The sequence below is a fragment of the Phocoena sinus genome, chromosome 11, assembly GCF_008692025.1.
Source record: "Phocoena sinus isolate mPhoSin1 chromosome 11, mPhoSin1.pri, whole genome shotgun sequence".
Taxonomy (NCBI): Eukaryota; Metazoa; Chordata; class Mammalia; order Artiodactyla; family Phocoenidae; genus Phocoena; species Phocoena sinus.
The window spans coordinates 40545858-40563421 of record NC_045773.1 but is presented as its reverse complement, the minus strand read 5'-3'; the positions used below and the strand labels follow the sequence as shown (position 1 = coordinate 40563421).

Here is a 17564-nt window from a genome sequence, read left to right as displayed (position 1 = left end):
TCCAGAACTTTTTCATCATCCCATCCTGAAACCCTGTACCCACTGAATACTAATTCCCCATTCCCTCCTCCTCCCTGTCCCTGAGCAATCACCATTCTACTTTTTATTTGTACAAATTTGACTACTTTTAGTTAACTGATTTAAGTGGAATCACACAATATTTGCCATTTTGTATCTGGCTTATTTCACTTAGCATCATGTCTTCAAGGTTTATTTATGTTGTGGCATGTACTGGGTTAGCCAAAAAGTTTGTCCAGGTTTTTTCCTAAGATGTTACAGAAAAACCTGAACAAACTTTTTGGCCAATCCAATATCCAAATTTCCTTCCTTTCTAAGGCTGAATAAAATAGTTCAGTGTATGTTATACTACATTTTGTTTATCCATTCATCTGTTGATGGACATTTGGTTTATTTCCACCTTCTGGCTGTTGTAAATAATGCTGCTGTGAACATTGGTGTACTTGCATTTTCTTTTGCTCTAACTCCAATTGGCATGAAGGTCCTTGATTGCAAAGGGGACCTGGGCCCTTGATTATGGATGAGCACCCTCTTCTGAGCCCAGATCACACATCCCGTGGTCTCCTCCACATCTTCTCTTGAACAACATAAGGGCATCTATATCCAGCTTAACAGAAACAGCCCTGAACCTTTGCTCTTCCCTTCCAAACCTGTTCCTCTCCGCATTTTCCCATGTCGGTAAACAGTCGTGGAGCCATCCAGCTATACCAACTAGAAGCTTGGCAATAATCTTTTATATTCTCAACCCCCTACATCCATTCACCCCAAGTTCTGATACGTTTTTCCAAAACATTTCTCACATCTGCCCACGTTTCATCTCCCTTTGCCCAAACCTGACATCACTTGTCTCCTGCAAGACTACAAAAGGCTCCTCACAGATTTCCTTGCTTCCACTTTTGCCCTATCTAGCAAACCATTCTCCATCTTATTTGTTTTTAAAGCTAGGTAATATATACATGAGTTTAAAATCCCTTCTCTACAGGTTACCTCTTCAGAGGCAAAAGCTGTTCTCTTCTCCCTGGTCCGCTTCCAGACAGTCGGAAAGGTACTCCCGTGGCTGTATATATTCATCCCCACCCCCATCTACCCACATTGCTCTAGGCCTCTTTTTTTTTTTCCGCTTTACACACCATCTACGCCTTTTTTCTCATCAGCACAAACGGACGTGCCCGTCTCTTAGGCAGTGCCCGGCCTTACAGGCTGGACCGAGTGTGCCAGCCTCCAACCAGTCACTCCTCTGTTCCAAAGCTCGACACCTGGAATGAAACCTCTTGCTCTCTTCTTAGCCCTGTCTCCCTCTTGGCCTGGAGGCCCCTACCTCAAGGCTCAGTTTTTGTTTATTTTGCGGTACGCGGGCCTCTCACTGTTGTGGCCTCCCCCGCCGCGTACAGACGCGCAGGCCCAGCGGCCATGGCCCACGGGCCCAGCCGCTCCGCGGCATATGGGATCCTCCCGGAGCGGGGCACGAACCAGTGTCCCCTGCATCGGCAGGCGGACTCTCAACCACTGCACCACCAGGGAAGCCCAAGGCTCAGTTTTTAAGTCACCTCTTCTGAGTGGCCTGCCGCCACGTTATCTCTACCACTGCACCTAACCCCATCTACCAAGGTCCTCGACACTACTTAAGTTTACAAGTTCACGGTTACGTTCTTTTACGCTCTTCCCCTGAGTGGGGAGCACCTCGGGCCAGAGCCAATCCAGCAGGTCTACTTCGTCCAGGAGGAAGAAACCAGTTACTACCCTGATTGGCATTTAAGTGCAGGTAGACTACTACTCCCAGAAACCCTTTCGCCTCGGGCTGGAGATTTGCCCTCTACACACGCCCAATGGAGGAGGCTGAGCATGCGCAATGGAAGATGAGCCTGCGCGAAAGGCTGTGCGGGCGGGGACCGCATCTCCCAGCAGGCCGTGGGGGCATTCTTTTATCCCAGCGTGACCAGTGACTTCCGGCGTGGAGGGGCGGCGCGGTACCTACAGCTGAGCTAGTACCTGGAAAAGCTAGGGGAGCGGCCGAGTGGCTGGCGGGCGGTAGCCGCCATGGAGGCTGTGCCCCGCATGCCTATGATTTGGCTGGACCTGAAAGAGGCCGGTGACTTCCACTTTCAGCCGGCTGTGAAAAAGGTGAGTGCGCCTCCTCCCCGCCCCCCCTGCTCCCGCGTATCTCTGTCGTCTGCCGGCGCGGGACGCCCCCTGCGCGTCCATCATCTCCCCAGACCCTGTCGCGACGTCGGGTGAGGCCAGGAGGGGCCTCCGCTGGCTTTCCTTAGCTTGGCCCACCCCCATCTCACCCCAACCCACCCCTGCGCGCCCGCAGGCCCCGGGGAGCACCCGCTGTCTCCTCGGCCATCCAAGATTCCCATCCAGGCACCTCACTTCCTCGGTGTGACGCTGTGGACCTCGTTCTGCTCCGCCCCTAATCCACGCCAGGACCGCCCTGCGGGGAGCAGTGGGCGGCCCTCCCTGAACGGCTGGGTGGAAAGGCTGTGCCCGGCCCTCGGTGCGCTGTCTGTCCACGACCGGACTGGGACAGACGCTGAGGATGGCTCAGGATGTGTTTTAAGATGGGAGCTCCGTGAGCCACAGGAATGCCTGACCTCTGCGATTGGAGTCTCTCTGACACTTGGTGCCATTCTTTCTGGTCTCCTCAGAAGAAGAACCCTAATCTGGAGACCCTTTGGACCAGAAGATACAGTTCCGTGTCATTTGGGGAAGGGTTACTGCCTTTCACGACTGCCCAGAGGGGATAAACAGTGTTGTAGCTTCCGGAGAGTCATTTGTTGAACCTTCAGTTGGAAGGAAGAGGCTGGCAGGTTTGGTGCTGACGGAGGCAAGGGATCGCTGTGGCGAGATCAGGTGTGGCTGGTACAAAGTGGGGCCAGGTGTGTCGACTGGGCATCAGAAGCCCTCTGAGACATCTGCTGCCTTGGGAATGACCACCTGGTAGCATTGGGGGTCAGAGCAGAAGTGAAAAGGAACAACCAGGAGGCTCTTGCAGGTTGATACCCTTGTGGTTTTAGTACCATTCAGTAAGGTGCTTGAGGAAAAAAATAGGACAAAGAAAATAGATTGAGAAGTAGTTTCCGAGGAAGGTCTCCCATTCTCTCTTGACACTGCCACTGCCTCAATTCAGACACTAACAGTTTGTATCCCTTTGAGTCCATCATTTAATCTCTTTGGGCATCTTTTCCCTCATTTGTAAAACCAGGAAATTAGATTAATTGATCTAAAATTCCAAAAATTTGTTACCTCTTTCCCAGAGTTTGGTAACTCCTCTCATGGAGGCCCAGGGGCTCCCAGGGAGAACACTGCTCACATAATACCTTGTGGGCTAGGTGTAGGTGACAAGAGCATCAGAGGCTAAGTTTAAACAAAAAGATCTCCAAGGAGTTCCTGGGCTAAGATTTTATCCACTGGATTTATCTTCCATCTTCTCTTTTAATTCAATTAGGTGAATTTTTCTAAAACACAGCAAAACTTTGTTTTCTAGTTCAACCGTAACCCATTCAGAATACTCTCTGACCTACCCCAGTTCTTTCATCATTTTTTCAGGGCTCAATGTGTGTTTGATGTACATGCCTCTGATACAAGTATCCTAGATTCTGTTCACAGCTACTTGCTGTTCCCTTAACATTCTCTGTATGTTTGCTCTTCTGTGCCTTTGGTTGTGGAATTCCTCCCACCCAGAAGAGCTCACGTCTTTGCCCTCTGGGGTGGGGATGGGGTTCTTCTTTTTAAAAAAAAAATTTTTTTTGATGTGAAACACTTCTAAAGTCTTTATTGAATTTGTCACAGTCTTGCCTATGCTTCACGTCTTGTCCCCCTGGCCCCGAGGCATGCAGGATCTCAGCTCCCCGACCAGGAATCGAACCCGCCCCCCTGCATTGGAAGATGAAGTCTCAACCACTGGACCACCAGGGAAGTCCTGATGGGGCTCTTCTTTAATCTCTATTTATTGGTTCTGTCAGTCTTTCAAGGTCCAGTTTAAGCTCTGTCTCATCCACAAGCCTTCTTTCGTCTGGATTAATCTTTCCCTTCTCTGAATTCCTCACTCTTTTTATCCTTTACCTAGTGACAGTTAGGTGCGTTATGTTTTAACCCCGCTGTTCTATTGTAAGTAACCTGAGAGGCATCTCCCTGCTCCTCAGAACCTAGCAGGGTCCCTTTTTCATAGTTGGCATGCAGGAAAATGTTTCTCGGATGATTGACAGTTGAGAGGGAATTAAGAGATGGTGACCATAAATTTATGGAAATCCAGTGGATAAAATCTTAGTCCAGGAACTCCTTGGAGATCTTTTTGTTTGAACTTAAACTCTGATGCTCTTGTCACTTAACACCTAGCCCACAAGGTATTATGTGAGCAGTGATCTCCTGGGAGCCCCTGGGCCTCCATGGGAGGAGTTACTCATTAGCCATTTACTAAGGTGGTATCAGATGCTGAGGAAAAATTCATTTCCTAGACATCTGTTCTTTTTCTTTGTTTCCTTATTTTGGGGTTGGGGAAAGATACACCATTTATTTGATAGGCTAAAATTGTTGCATGTTTTACATGAACCCACTGAAAAGGAATAGCAATCTTGTGGGTAGCCAACTCCTTCAGGTACTCTGGAACTGTCTTCCTGCAGAGGAGACTACAGTGGCCACTGCAGCTGGGAACTCTCCCTGACCAGGACTCCTGTCCCCAATCCTAGAACCCACGCTTAACCTTCTGCCACTGGTACCCTTGTCCTTTCCTACCCTTGCTCCGACCTGCAGGAACCTTCACCAATGACTTAGAGCTTAGGAGTAGAATTTAATTTAGGATAGTAGAATGAAAACAGTTCTGTTGAGGTCAGTCTGTTGAGCACCATGTGGAGTCCTGAAATACAGATGAATAAGAGTCCTTTTTTTCATGGAATACATAGTTTGGTAGAGGAGATTTAAAAATTAGATTGTGACATCAGTGGAAGACTAGAAATATGTGCAGTGTGTACAGAAGTACCAGCCTAAGGAGGGGCCATCAGGGGAGGCTTGCCAAGGAGGTGGGTTTTGAAGAATAAATAGGAGTTTTTCAAGAAGGTAAAGGGTTTCTTTATTTGTGAGAGCTGGGCCTTTGAAAAAAACCTTTCATAATGGTTAGTACTGGTTTTATTCCTGATGGATATGCCTTCAATTATGGAATAATGTGAAATAAGAGCCAGGAGAACAGCAAGCTGGTTTTGAACAGCAGTGCCAAGTTTTAGGTTGGGATACCTGGACCACATAATTTTTTAGTGGGGAAATGCTGCTAGCCCTGTATCTTACCTGTGTTTTGGAGCCCAGAGTGCTCACTGGAAACTGATGAAGGATGACTCTGTGCTCTTCATCAGTGAGTGATTTGGCCACACATGTTCATGTTTGAAGTTCTTTCCTCCTGTGGTCCCAAACACCTGCCCTTAACCAACTGCACTTGAGCTCAGGTCAAGCTCACTTGGACTCAGGTGCTACATCCATCCCTGATTCATTCATTGAACAAATAGTTATTGAGTGACATTCTCAGGGCTGTATGTGATGACAAAAATCTCTGCCCTCATGGAGCTTACCTTCTAGTGATCCACATAGTAAACCATCCTCAAGGACAGATGTACCGTAGGTAGCCACCCTACCAACCAAGTGGCTTCTTGGCCTCTCCCCTCTTCCCTCTCTGGCTGGGTTGCTCTCTCTAAGTCTCCACTTTCACACCAGGTTACTCCAGAGAAACTGTCCGCTGTTCAAGGCCTGCCACCACTTCGCTTCAGCCTGCCTTTCACACTTCAGTCTTACCAGGCCTCTCACATAGGAACTTTCAGCCTCTTTTGCTGGTCATTGTTCTTGTTCCGGTCCTTACTGGAATTCCTCTCCTCCTGTTCATCACCCAGGTTGAACCGTACTTTCTCGGGGTCCCTTTAGCTGCCGGCAATTGTACCACCCTCCTTCAAATTCAGACAGATCTTACCGCTCCCCTCACTCAGTTGACCTGTGCCACAGAGTGTACACTCTTGTTGCCTCTTCTTACTGTTCATCTTATTCTCATGTAGGTAGAGTCTGGTTTTCAGGTTTGTGGAGTTTTTATCCCCTTCCAGATTTCTCATGGGACAGCTCACTCTTGAAAAACTTGTCCCACACATAGATGGGGAAATGAGATGACCAGAGGCCTAAAAGTGCCTGGCTCCTCAGCAGTGAGGAGCACAGGGTGTTGCCAGTTGCCTTTGGTGGTGACCTGCCTTATCTCTTATCACAGATTTGGAGTCACTGAGCCGGTCTGCTTGAGCCTATCTGCCCACTCGAGTTTACTGCAGAATGGCTTCAGGTGCAGGTGACCTGGATTGTTCAGTTCATTCTTCTCTGACTTTAATCTCATACATAAAAGCCGTATATCCCTTTCACACCAGATTCTTTACTTGGGAAGTAATAAATACTTGTGTGTAGAGAGTGCTTAGGTTGAATGACCTAGTCTAGTTCTAGCACCCTCCAGGGGAGGTAACTTGAGTCGACCTCACTAGTGTTATCCAGGCAGTTGGAGGGGCCGTTCAGAAGAGATGTGGGAGAGAAGCCTTGAGTCTTATGTAGGGGTTAGACTAGGTGAGGATGAATGCCTGTTCTCATCCCTGATGCTCTTGGCCTGTAATTTGGTCTTAGGCTTGCTGATACCAAGGGGCTGAAGATTCCCCTTGGCAATAATACTTCCTTCTCTGAATAAAATTAATCTCACTTGAAATTCAGTAGCAGAACATATATTGTATTCATTAACAGCACTGTAAGTGGGACTTAATTTTATGTGGAACAGCCCAAGGCATTCCCCATATTTGAGTCAATCCTGCAAGTGAAGAAAAAAAGAAATATAATGTGCATGGTGAATGAGTACAGTGCCAACAGCTGCGATGCCTTTTATTGCCTTTTCTTCTTGGGTTATTGCTTTAATTAGCACCATGAAATTCCAAGGTGTTATATCAAATTAAGAGCAGAAGCTAAACATCCCCATCATCCAGGAAAAAAAAAAGAGCATACACAGAAGAATGAGACCATGATAGTACCAGAGAAGGTGACACGAAAGGAATATCCCTGGGTCAAGAATCAGGAAGTTTGGCCCAGAGTGCTAGCACTGCGATTGCTCATCTCTGCAAAAGAATGGCAGGACCCAGGATGGATGTTTCCAGTGATCTCAATTTACCTGCAGAATTCTGGGCTATTTGTTGCTCGGTAAAAGAGCAGAGTACCATCATGGAAATAGTATAGACGTTGGAATCACACAGACCTTGCCTTAGGTCCCACCTTTTCGACTTAATAGTTGGTGACTTTCAGCTGCTACAAATGATTACATCATTAACCTGGGCCTCATTTTTCTCAGCTGTAACATGGACTAATAATATACCTTATAAGCTTGTGGGAATCAAGAGTTAATGCATGTGAGTCCCTAGTACAGGTCTTGGCATATCGTAAACAGTATTTTCAACTTAGCATCCTCTTCCTCTGTTTAGTGAATAGCTCAAGACCTATGACAGCTCTGTGAGTTAGACATAGCAGGTAATTTTTTAAAATAACTTTTAAAAAAATTTATTTATTTTATTTATTTATTTTTGACTGCATTGGGTCTTCGTTGCTATGCATGGTCTTTCTCTAGTTGCAGCGAGTGGGGGCTACTCTTCGTTGCGGTGCACGGGCTTCTCCTTGCGGTGGCTTCTCTTGTTGCGGAGCACGGGCTCTAGGCGTGTGGCCCTCAGTAGTTTTGGTGCGTGGGCTCAGTAGTTGTGGCTCTAGAGCACAGGCTCAGTAGTTGTGGCGCACGGGCTTAGTCGCTCCATGGCATGTGGCATCTTCCCGGACCAGAGATCGAACCCGTGTACCCTGCATTGGCAGGTGGATTCTTAACCACTGAGCCACCAGGGAAGCCTCATAGCAGATAATATTAACTCCATTTTACAGGTGAAAAACCAAGCCCAGATCTCAAAGCAACCCAGGGGCATAGCCAGGACTTACTCAGTCTTGGTATTTCTCTCTGGAAGTGGTCTTTTCATTCTGTTTTATTGTTTTCACTTATAACTCCTAACTCCTTCCTCGCCGTTTTGCCCCCTGCCGTGGCTCTGAACCCTGGACATGCTTTCGCGTAAAACTGTTCATAGGTCTCATTGTTCCCTCAGAAAAGGATTCCCAGCTACTCCAAAGCCTGGCTGGGCTCTGGAGGTTCCCTGATCCTCCCAACCCCCACCAGCTGTTAGTTGTGTAGCTGTGCTGGGGTCCTGTCAGTGCCTTCTAGTATCTTACTCTTGATCTGGGGTGCCAAGGCCCAGGCTCTACCTGCTGCTGGGCCTTCCTTCTCAGACTCTGCTGTGACCTTCAAATCCTGACCAGACCTTGTTCCGAGCTGTGCAGAGGTGTGAGCTATAGAGAGAATGACTGAGAGATGGTCTCTGTCCTTTACTCTAGAACCTTCAGCCACCTCTTTCCTCTGTTCAGTAGGGGGAGTGATCAAGCCATGTTACCAGAATTTAAACAATAACCTGTCTGCTCCACTGACTCACTGTGTGGCTGGAGATTCATTTTCGCTTCCCATTTTTTTATGAGAACCATGTTTAAAAAATAGAAATGGATTGGTCTAATGTGTGGTTAAGAATATGGGCTCTGGAGCCCAAATGCCTGGATTTCAGTCACTGCCCCATCAGTTATTGGTGCTGTGTGACCTCGGCAAATGCCTTAACTTCTGTGCCTCAGTTTCATCATTTCCTCATCTGTAAAATGGTGACGATGATGATGTCTGCTTCTTTGGGTTGTTGTTAGGATTGAGTGACTTATTAGGCACTTGGCACAGTGTTTGGCCTGTGGGTAGGAGCTCAGTAAGTGTTTGCTGCTGATCTTGGAGGAGGAATGAGACAGGTAGAAGGTTTCCTCTTGGGGCAGTTTGCTGGCAGTGGAGGCAGCATCTCTCTCCCCTTTACCATTGTGTGACTACAGGGACAGATGTTCTCAGCGATGTCAGGTGAAGCCTTGTTTCTAGGACTCTCAGATATCCCTTCAATCCCTTCGGCCTCTGTCCCACAGGACCTCCTGCAACAGGAGTAGTTCCAGCTGCCTTAGTCTGTTGATCTTAGGTGAACAAGGGGCCCTTTGGTCCAGGCCGTGCCTCCAGGCTGGTGAGTGTGCTCACTGTCCAAGAGGTGGTGAGTGCTGTTGTGGGCAGGCATGCCAGCCCCTTCTCTGATATGGGCCCCCTCGTCTCCCCTCCCCCTGTCTGGGTCATTCCCATCACACATCCACAGGCCTTTCCTCACCAGTGAGATCACTTACTTCTGTGGTGCCCTTTCCGCAGGAAGGCGGGCTGGTGAAGAAGGCTTTGCGCTCCCACTCTTCTTTGGTTCTTCTTCCTACTACATTTGCTGTTGGGTCAGGATTATGACTGTGACCCCAGGACACACCAGGGACCAGTACTCGACGGAGGCTTGAATTTGTGGCCCATTTTGGGATGCTCAGTAGGATCCCATTTCAGACAGCTGAGTTCCCCAGCTTCCTGAGCTGGCAGAGTCCTGGGCTTCATAGAGAGGGCTGCAGCATGATGAGGGCCAGCCAGGGTGTTCCATTCAGGTTGTTCAGTCTTCTTTTCCATTTTGTTCAATGGAGGAGGCTCCCGCAGTCAGCATCTTGGTACTGTCCCATTATTGAGGTTGAGTTTCTTGCAGCCCAGGAGATGAGCTCGTGGTTGTGGGTCTGGACTCCATCCTGAGCCCTGATTGGTGATTGCCGAGGACTCGGAGGGCAGGAGCGGGAGCAGGGCAGTATGCTCTATCCCTGGTTTACAATCTTCTCTCTCTCTCCCTAGTTTGTCCAGAAGAATTATGGAGAGAATCCAGAAGCCTACAATGAGGAACTGAAGAAGCTGGAGTTGCTCAGACAGGTAGGAGGATAGTGTTTTTATGCAGGTATGGACAGAATTGGTTTGATAGGGAAGTAAAGAAACCACCTAGAACTGTCTTCTTATTTTAATTCAGTATTTTTTCCTCTGTAAAAGCAGCAAAATTAATGATAGAAAAATTTGAAAATACTAAAATCAAAAAGCAAAAGAAAAAACCCTTTTCACAATTTTTTTGTATATATATATATATATTTTTTTTAATGTTATTTATATATACTATATAAAACCAAAGTAGGACCATGCACCACCTATACTGCCTATGTAGCCTGCCTTTTTCACTTAACATACTGAGGATTTGTTTCTGTATCAGTGAGCGTACAACAGTGGTATTTTTTTTTTTTGGTTTATCTAATAATTTTTCTTTAAGTTTTATTTTATATTGGAGTATAGTTGATTTACAATATTGTGTTAGTTTCAGGTGTACAGTAAAGTAATTCAGTTATACATATACAGATATCTGTTCTTTTTCAAATTCTCTTCCCATTTAGGTTATTACACAATATTGAGTAGAGTTCCCTGTGCTATACAGTAGGTCCTTGTTGATTATCTGTTTTAAATATAGTAGTGTGTATATGTCAATCCCAAACTCCCAGTTTATCCTTCCCCCACCACCTTTCCCCTTTGGTAACCATAAGTTTGTTTTATAGTCTGTGAGTTTTTTTCTGTTTTGTAGATAAGTTCATTTGTATCATTTTTTTAAGATTCCACATAGAAGTGATATCATATGATATTTGTCTCTGTCTGACTTACTTCACTTAGTGTGGTAATCTCCTGGTTCATCCATGTTGCTGCAAATGACATTATTTCATTCTTTTTAATGGCTGAGTAATATTCCATTGTATATATGTAGCAAATTTTTTTAAAAAATTATTTATTTTTGGCTGTATTGGGTCTTTGTTGCTGTGCGTGGGCTTTCTCTAGTTGCAGCGTACAGGGACTACTCTTTGTTGCGGCACACGGGCCTCTCATTGTGGTGGCTTCTCTTGTGGAGTGTGGGCTGTAGGCGTGCGGGCTTCGGTAGTTGTGGCACGCAGGTTCAGTAGTTGCGGTACACAGGCCCTAGAGTGCACAGACTTCAGTAGTTGCAGTGCGTGGGCTCAGTAGTTGTGGCTTGTGGGCTCTAGAGCGCAGTCTCAGAAGTTGTGACGCATGGGCCTAGTTGCTCCACAGCATGTGGGATCTTCCTGGACGAGGGATTGAACCTGTGTCCCCTGCATTGGCAGGCAGATTTTTAACCACTGTGCCATCAGGGAAAGTCCTGTACCACATCTTCTTTATCCATTCATCTGTCGGTGGACATTTAGGTTTCTTCTATGTCTTGGCTATTGTAAACAGCACTGCAGTGAATATTGGGGTGCATGTATCCTTTCGAACCTTTCAGGCTTCTGTTCCATTACTTCTTCCCCCTTACCTTTCACGCCCCAAGACAAATCCCAACCCCTGCCAAACCGCTGTGGTGTTGTATGTAGGTGGGGTGGTGTACGTAGGTGGGGTAACTCTAAGGAAGGAGGCTGGAGGTGGGAATCCCCCCACCAGGAGACTTGGAGGCCAGCTGACTTTTCAAAGCTGTTTCAGCCCAGAGGGTCCAACATTCTTTGGGTACACTAGACTTGGTTTAACTGTAGGAGGGCCCACCTGTATCTGGAGATTGTGGTTTCGTGCAGAGGGACCAGGCACTGTATGTCTGTGGGGGTGGAGGGGGGGCTCATTTGCTGGCACATCCTCCCCAGCTCCCTCAGCCCCATGACAGTCCAGCCTCGGGACCCAAGCCTGCTCAGGCTTTAGGGATGTGACACCAGCCAAGGTCACCGAGGCCTGAGGGGAATAGAGTAGGCATTACTTTTTTTCTTTTCTTTTTTTTTAATTTTTATTTTATGTTGCAGTATAGTTGATTTACCACGTTGTGTTTGTTTTAGGTGTACAGCAACCTGATCCAGTAATACATATACATATATCTATTCTTTTTCAGATTCTTTTCCCATGTAGGTTATTACAGAGTGTTGAGTAGAGCTCCCTGTGCTATACAGTAGGTCCTTGCTGATTATCTATTTTTTTTTTTTGATTATCTATTTTATATATATTAGTGTGTACAGGTTAATCCCAACCTCCTAATATATTCCTCCTCCCCCACCTTTCCTCTTCGGTAATCATAAGTTTGTTTTCTAAGCCTGTGAGTCTGTTTCTGTTTTGTAAATTAGTTCATTTGTATCAGTTTTTCATATCTACCTATAAGTGATAACATGATATTTGTCTTCCTCTGATTTCAGTTGGTATGATCATCTCTAGGTCCATCCATGTTGCTGCAAATAGCATAATTTTATATGGCTGAGTAATATTCCATTATATATGTGTGTGTGTGTGTATTTATATACACACACACACACACACCTCCCACATCTTTTTAGCCATTCATTTGTTGATGGACATTTTGGTTGCTTCCATGTCTTGGCTATTTTAAATAGTGCTGCAGTGAGCATTGGGGTGCGTGTATCCTTTCAAACAATGGTTCTCTCTGGATATATCCCCAGGAGTGGGATTGCTGGATCATACGGTAGCTCTATTTTTAGTTTTTTAAGGAACCTCCGTACTGTTCTCAATAGTGGCTGTACCAATTTACATTCCCACCAACAGTGTAGAAGGGTTCCCTTTTCTCCATACCCTCTCCAGCATTTATTGTTTGTAGATTTTTTTGATGATGGCCATTCTGACCAGTGTGAGGTGATAACCTCATTGTAGTTCTGATTTGCATTTCTTTGATAATTAGTGATGTTGAGCATCTTTTCATGTGCTTTTTGGCCATCTGTATGTTGTCTTTGGAGAAATGTCTATTTAGATATTCTGCCCTTTTTTTTTTTTTTTTTTTTGCGGTACGCGGGCCTCTCACTGCTGTGGCCTCTCCCGTTGCGGAGCACAGGCTCCGGACACGCAGGCTCATTGGCCATGGCTCACAGACTCAGCCGCTCCGCAGCACGTGGGATCCTCCCGGACCGGGGCACGAACCCGTGTCCCCTGCATCGGCAGGCAGACTCTCAACCACTGTGCCACCAGGGAAGCCTCTGCCCATTTTTGATTAGGTTATTTGTTTTTTTGATATTGAGCTGCATGAGCTGTTTGTATATTTTGGAGATTAATTCCTTGTCAGTTGCTTCATTTGCAAATATTTTCTCCCATTGTGAGGGTTGTCTTTTTGTTTTATTTATGGTTTCCTTTGCTGTGCAAAAGTTTTTAAGTTTAATTAGGTTGCATTTGTTTATGTTTGTTTTTATTTCCATCACTCCAGGAGATGGATAGAAAAAGATCTTGCTGTGATTTATGTCAAAAAGTGTTCTGCCTATGTTTTCCTCTAAGAGTTTTATAGTGTCCGGCCTTACATTCAGGTCTTTAATACATTTTTAAAAATTAATTAATTAATTTTTGGCTGCATCAGGTCTTTGTTGCTGCGCGCGGGCTTTCTCTAGTTGCGGCGAGCAGGGGCTACTCTTTGTTGTGGTGCGTGAGCTTCTCATTGCGGTGGCTTCTCTTGTGGCGGAGCACAGGCTGTAGGCACGTGGGCTTCAGTAGTTGTGGCTCGCGAGCTCTAGGGCGCAGCCTCAGTAGTTGTGGTGCACGGACTTAGTTGCTCCATGGCATGTGGGATCTTCCCAGACCAGGGCTTGAACTCATGTCCCCTGCATTGGCAGGTGGATTCTTAACCACTGCACCACCAGGGAAGCCCCTTTAATACATTTTGAGTTTATTTTTGTGTATGGTGTTAGGGAGCTTTCTAATTTTATTCTTTTGCATGTAGCTGTCCAGTTTTCCCAGCAGTTCCGACACATTTATTGAAGAGACTGTCTTTTCTCCATTGTATATTTTTGCCTCCTTTGTCATAGATTAGGAGACCATAGGTGTGTGGGTTTATCACTGGGCTTTCTATCCTGTTCCATTGATCTGTATTTCTGTTTTTGTGTCAGTACCATACTGTTTTGATTACTGTAGCTTTGTAGTATAGTCTGAAGTCAGGGAGCCTGATTCCTCCAGCTCTGTTTTTCTTTCTCAAGATTGCTTTGGGTATTTGGGGTCTTTTGTGTTTCCATACAAATTGTAAAATTTTTTGTTCTAGGGACTTCCCTCGCAGTCCAGTGGTTAAGACGTCGCCTTCCAATGCAGGGGGTGTGGGTTTGATCCCCAGTTGGGGAGCTAGGATCCCACATGCCTCATGGCCAAAAAAACCAAAGACATAAAACAGAAGCAATATTGTAACAAATTCAATAAAGACTTTAAAAATGGTCCACATCAAAAAAAAAAACTTAAAAAAAATTTTTTTTTCCTAATTCTGTGAAAAATGCCATTGGTAATTTGATAGGGATTGCATTAAATCTGTAAATTGTTTTGGGTAGTATAGTCATTTTCACAGTATTGATTTTTCCAATCCAAGGACATGGTATATCTCTCCATCTGTTTGTGTCATATTTAATTTCTTTCATCAGTATCTTATCGTTTTCTGAGTACAGGTCTTTTGCCTCCTTAGGTAGGTTTATTCCTAGGTATTTTGTTCTTTTTGTTGTGATGGTAAATGGGATCGTTTCCTTGATTAATCTTTCTGATCTTTTGTTGTTAGTATATAGAAATGCAACAGATTTCTGTGTATTAATTTTGTATCCTGCAATTTTACGAATTCATTGATGACCTCTAGTAGTTTTCTGGTGACATCTTTAGGATTTTCTGTGTATAGTATCATGTCATCTACAAACAGTTGACAGTTTTACTTCTTCTTTTCCAATTTGGATTCCTTTTATTTCTTCTTCTTCTCTGATCACCATGGCTAGGACTTCCATAACTATGTTGAATAAAAATGGCAAGAGTGAGCATCCATGTCTTGTTCCTGATCTTAGAGGAAATGTTTTCAGCTTTTCACCATTGAGTTTGATGTTAGGTATAGATTTGTCATATATGGCCTTTATTATGTTGAGGTGTGTTCCCTGTATGTCTACTTTCTGGACACTTTCTGGATGGTGGCCTTATAGAATGAGTTTGGGAGTGTTCCTTCCTCTGCAATTTTTTGGAATAGTTTTAGGACAGGTATTAACTCTTTTCTCTAGATGTTTGATAGAATTTGCCTGTGAAGCCATCTGGTCCTGGACTTTTGTTTGTTGGGAGTTTTTAAATCACAGTTTCAATTTCAGTACTTGTGATTGGTCTGTTCATATTTTCTCATTCTTCCTGGTTCAGTCTTGGAAGATTGTACCTTTCTAAGAATTTGTCCATTTCTTCTATGTTTCCATTTTATTGGCATATAGCTGCATGTAGTAGTCGCTTGTGATTCTTTGTATTGGGTTGGCCAAAAAGTTCATTTGGTTACCGAATACATTGTTGAATACAGTTCTTGGTGAAAATGAAAAGTGTGTCTTTTATTTTTACTTAAAACCGAACAAATTTTTTGGCCAACCCAATATTTCTGTGCTGTCAGTTGTAACTTAGTTTTCATTTCTAATTTTACTGATTTGAGCCCTGTCCCTGTTTTTCTTGATGAAACTAGCTAAAGGTTTATCAATTTTGTTTATCTTTTCAAAGAACCAGCTTTTAGTTTCTTTGATCTTTTCTGTTGTTCTCTCCATCTCTATTTCATTTATTTCTGCTGTGGTCTTTATGATTTCGTTCCTTCTACTAACTTCTGGTTTTGTTTGTTCTTCTTTCTCTAGTTACTTTAGGTGTAAGGATAGGTTGTTTGAGATTTTTCTTGTTTCCTGAGGTAAGATTGTATTGCTATAAACTTCCCTCTTAGAATTGCTTTTGCTGTGTCCCATAGGTTTTGGATCATTGTGCTTTCATTTTCATTTTTCTCTAGGTATTTTTTGATTTCCTCTTTGATTTATTCAGTGATCCATTGATGGTTTAGTACCATATTATTTGCCTCCATGTGTTTGTGTTTTTTATCATTTTTCCCTTGTAGTTGATTTCTAATCTCAGTCTTGTGGCCAGAGAAGATGCTTGATATGATTTAATTTTCTTAACTTTACTAAGGCTTGCTTTGTGGCCCAGCATGTGATCAGTCTTGGAGAATGTTCCATGTGCACTTGAAAAGAATCTGTATTCTGCTGCTTTTGGATGGAATGCACTATAAATATCAATTAAGTTCATCTGGTCTGATGTGTCTTAAGGACTGTGTTTCCTTATTGACTTTCTGTCTGGATGATCTGTCCCTTGATGAAAGTGGGGTGTTAAAGTCCCCCACTATTACTGTGTTACTGTTGCTTTCTCCTTTTATGGCTGTTAGTATTTGCCTTATATATTGATGTGCTCCTGTGTTGGGTGCATATATATTTACAATTGTTATATCTTCTTTTTGGATTGATCCCTCGATCATTATGTAGTGTCCTTCTTTGTCTCTTGTAACACTCTTTATTTTAAAGTTTATTTTATCTGATATGAGTATAGTAAGTCCCCTACATATGAACGAGTTCTGTTCCAAGAGTGTGTTCGTAAGTCCCATTTTGTTTGTAAGTCTAACAGAGTTAGCCTAGGTACCCAGCTAACACAGTCAGCTATATAGTACTGTACTGTATTAGGTTTATAATACTTTTCACACAAATAATACATAAACAAACAAAACACTGTTAATCTTACAGTCCAGTACCTTGAAAAGTACAGTAATACAGTACAACAGCTGGCATACAGGAGCTGGCACTGAGTGAACAGGCAAGAAGAGTTACTGACTGGAGGAGGGAGAGGAGGTGGGAGATGGTAGGGCTGATGGATCATCAGCAATAGGAGATGGAGGGCAAGCTGTAGTTTCACTCACGCCTGAAGTTGATGGCACAGGTTCTGATTCCTTCAATTCCATCTACCCTCTTGAAAAAAATGTTCCAGTGATGTTTGGGTAGTACTGTACCAGCTACACCACCGCTGCATTTATGCTTGCTTCCGGACATCCTGGGCTGGAAATAAAGATACTCTACTACTGTACTCTATACAGTACTGTACAGTAAAGTACACAAAAACACAGCCACCTGTAGAGGATGCACACACGTGACAATGTACGCCAAACACATGAACTGACTTACATGATTAGACATGAGAATGCACGTTCACGTCTTTGAAAGTTTGCAACTTGCAGGTTTGTAGGGGACTTACTGTATTGCTACTCCAGCTTTCTTTTGATTTCCATTTGCATGGAATACCTTTTTCTGTATCATCATTTTCAGTCTGTATGTGTCCCTAGATCTGAAGTGGGTCTCTTGTAGACAGCATATAAATGGGTCTTGTTTTTGTATCCATTTAAGCAGTCTGTGTCTTTTGGTTGGAGCATTTAATCTGTTTATGTTTAAGGTAATTATCGATATTATGTTCTTATTGCCATTTTGTTAATTGTTTTGGATTTGTTGTTGTTGTTTTTTAATTAATTAATTTTTGGCTGTGTTGGGTCTTCGTTGTTGTGCGTGGGTTTTATCTAGTTGTGGTGAGCGGGGGCTACTCTTCACTGCTGTGCATGGGCTTCTCATTGTCGTGGCTTCTCTTGTTGCGGAGCACGGGCTCTAAGCGCGCAGGCTTCAGTAGTTGTGGCACATGGGCTCAGTAGTTGTGGCTTGCAGGCTCTAGAGCTCAGGCCCAGTATTTGTGGCGCACGGGCTTAGTTACTCCACGGCATGTGGGATCTTCCCAGGCCAGG

The 17564-nt window shown here is 44.4% G+C and overlaps 1 protein-coding gene across 1 annotated transcript in view; it reads left to right on the top strand.

Moving 5' to 3' along the window:
• Window positions 1-1884: 1884 nt before the first annotated feature.
• PTPN23 (protein tyrosine phosphatase non-receptor type 23) overlaps window positions 1885-17564 on the top strand; it is a 37764-nt gene continuing 22084 nt past the window's right edge. The window contains exons 1-2 of the mRNA XM_032648318.1: window positions 1885-2139; window positions 9824-9898. Coding sequence (XP_032504209.1) covers window positions 2056-2139; window positions 9824-9898 — 159 coding nt within the window. The 5' untranslated portion in view covers window positions 1885-2055. The remainder of the gene's footprint in view (window positions 2140-9823; window positions 9899-17564) is intronic.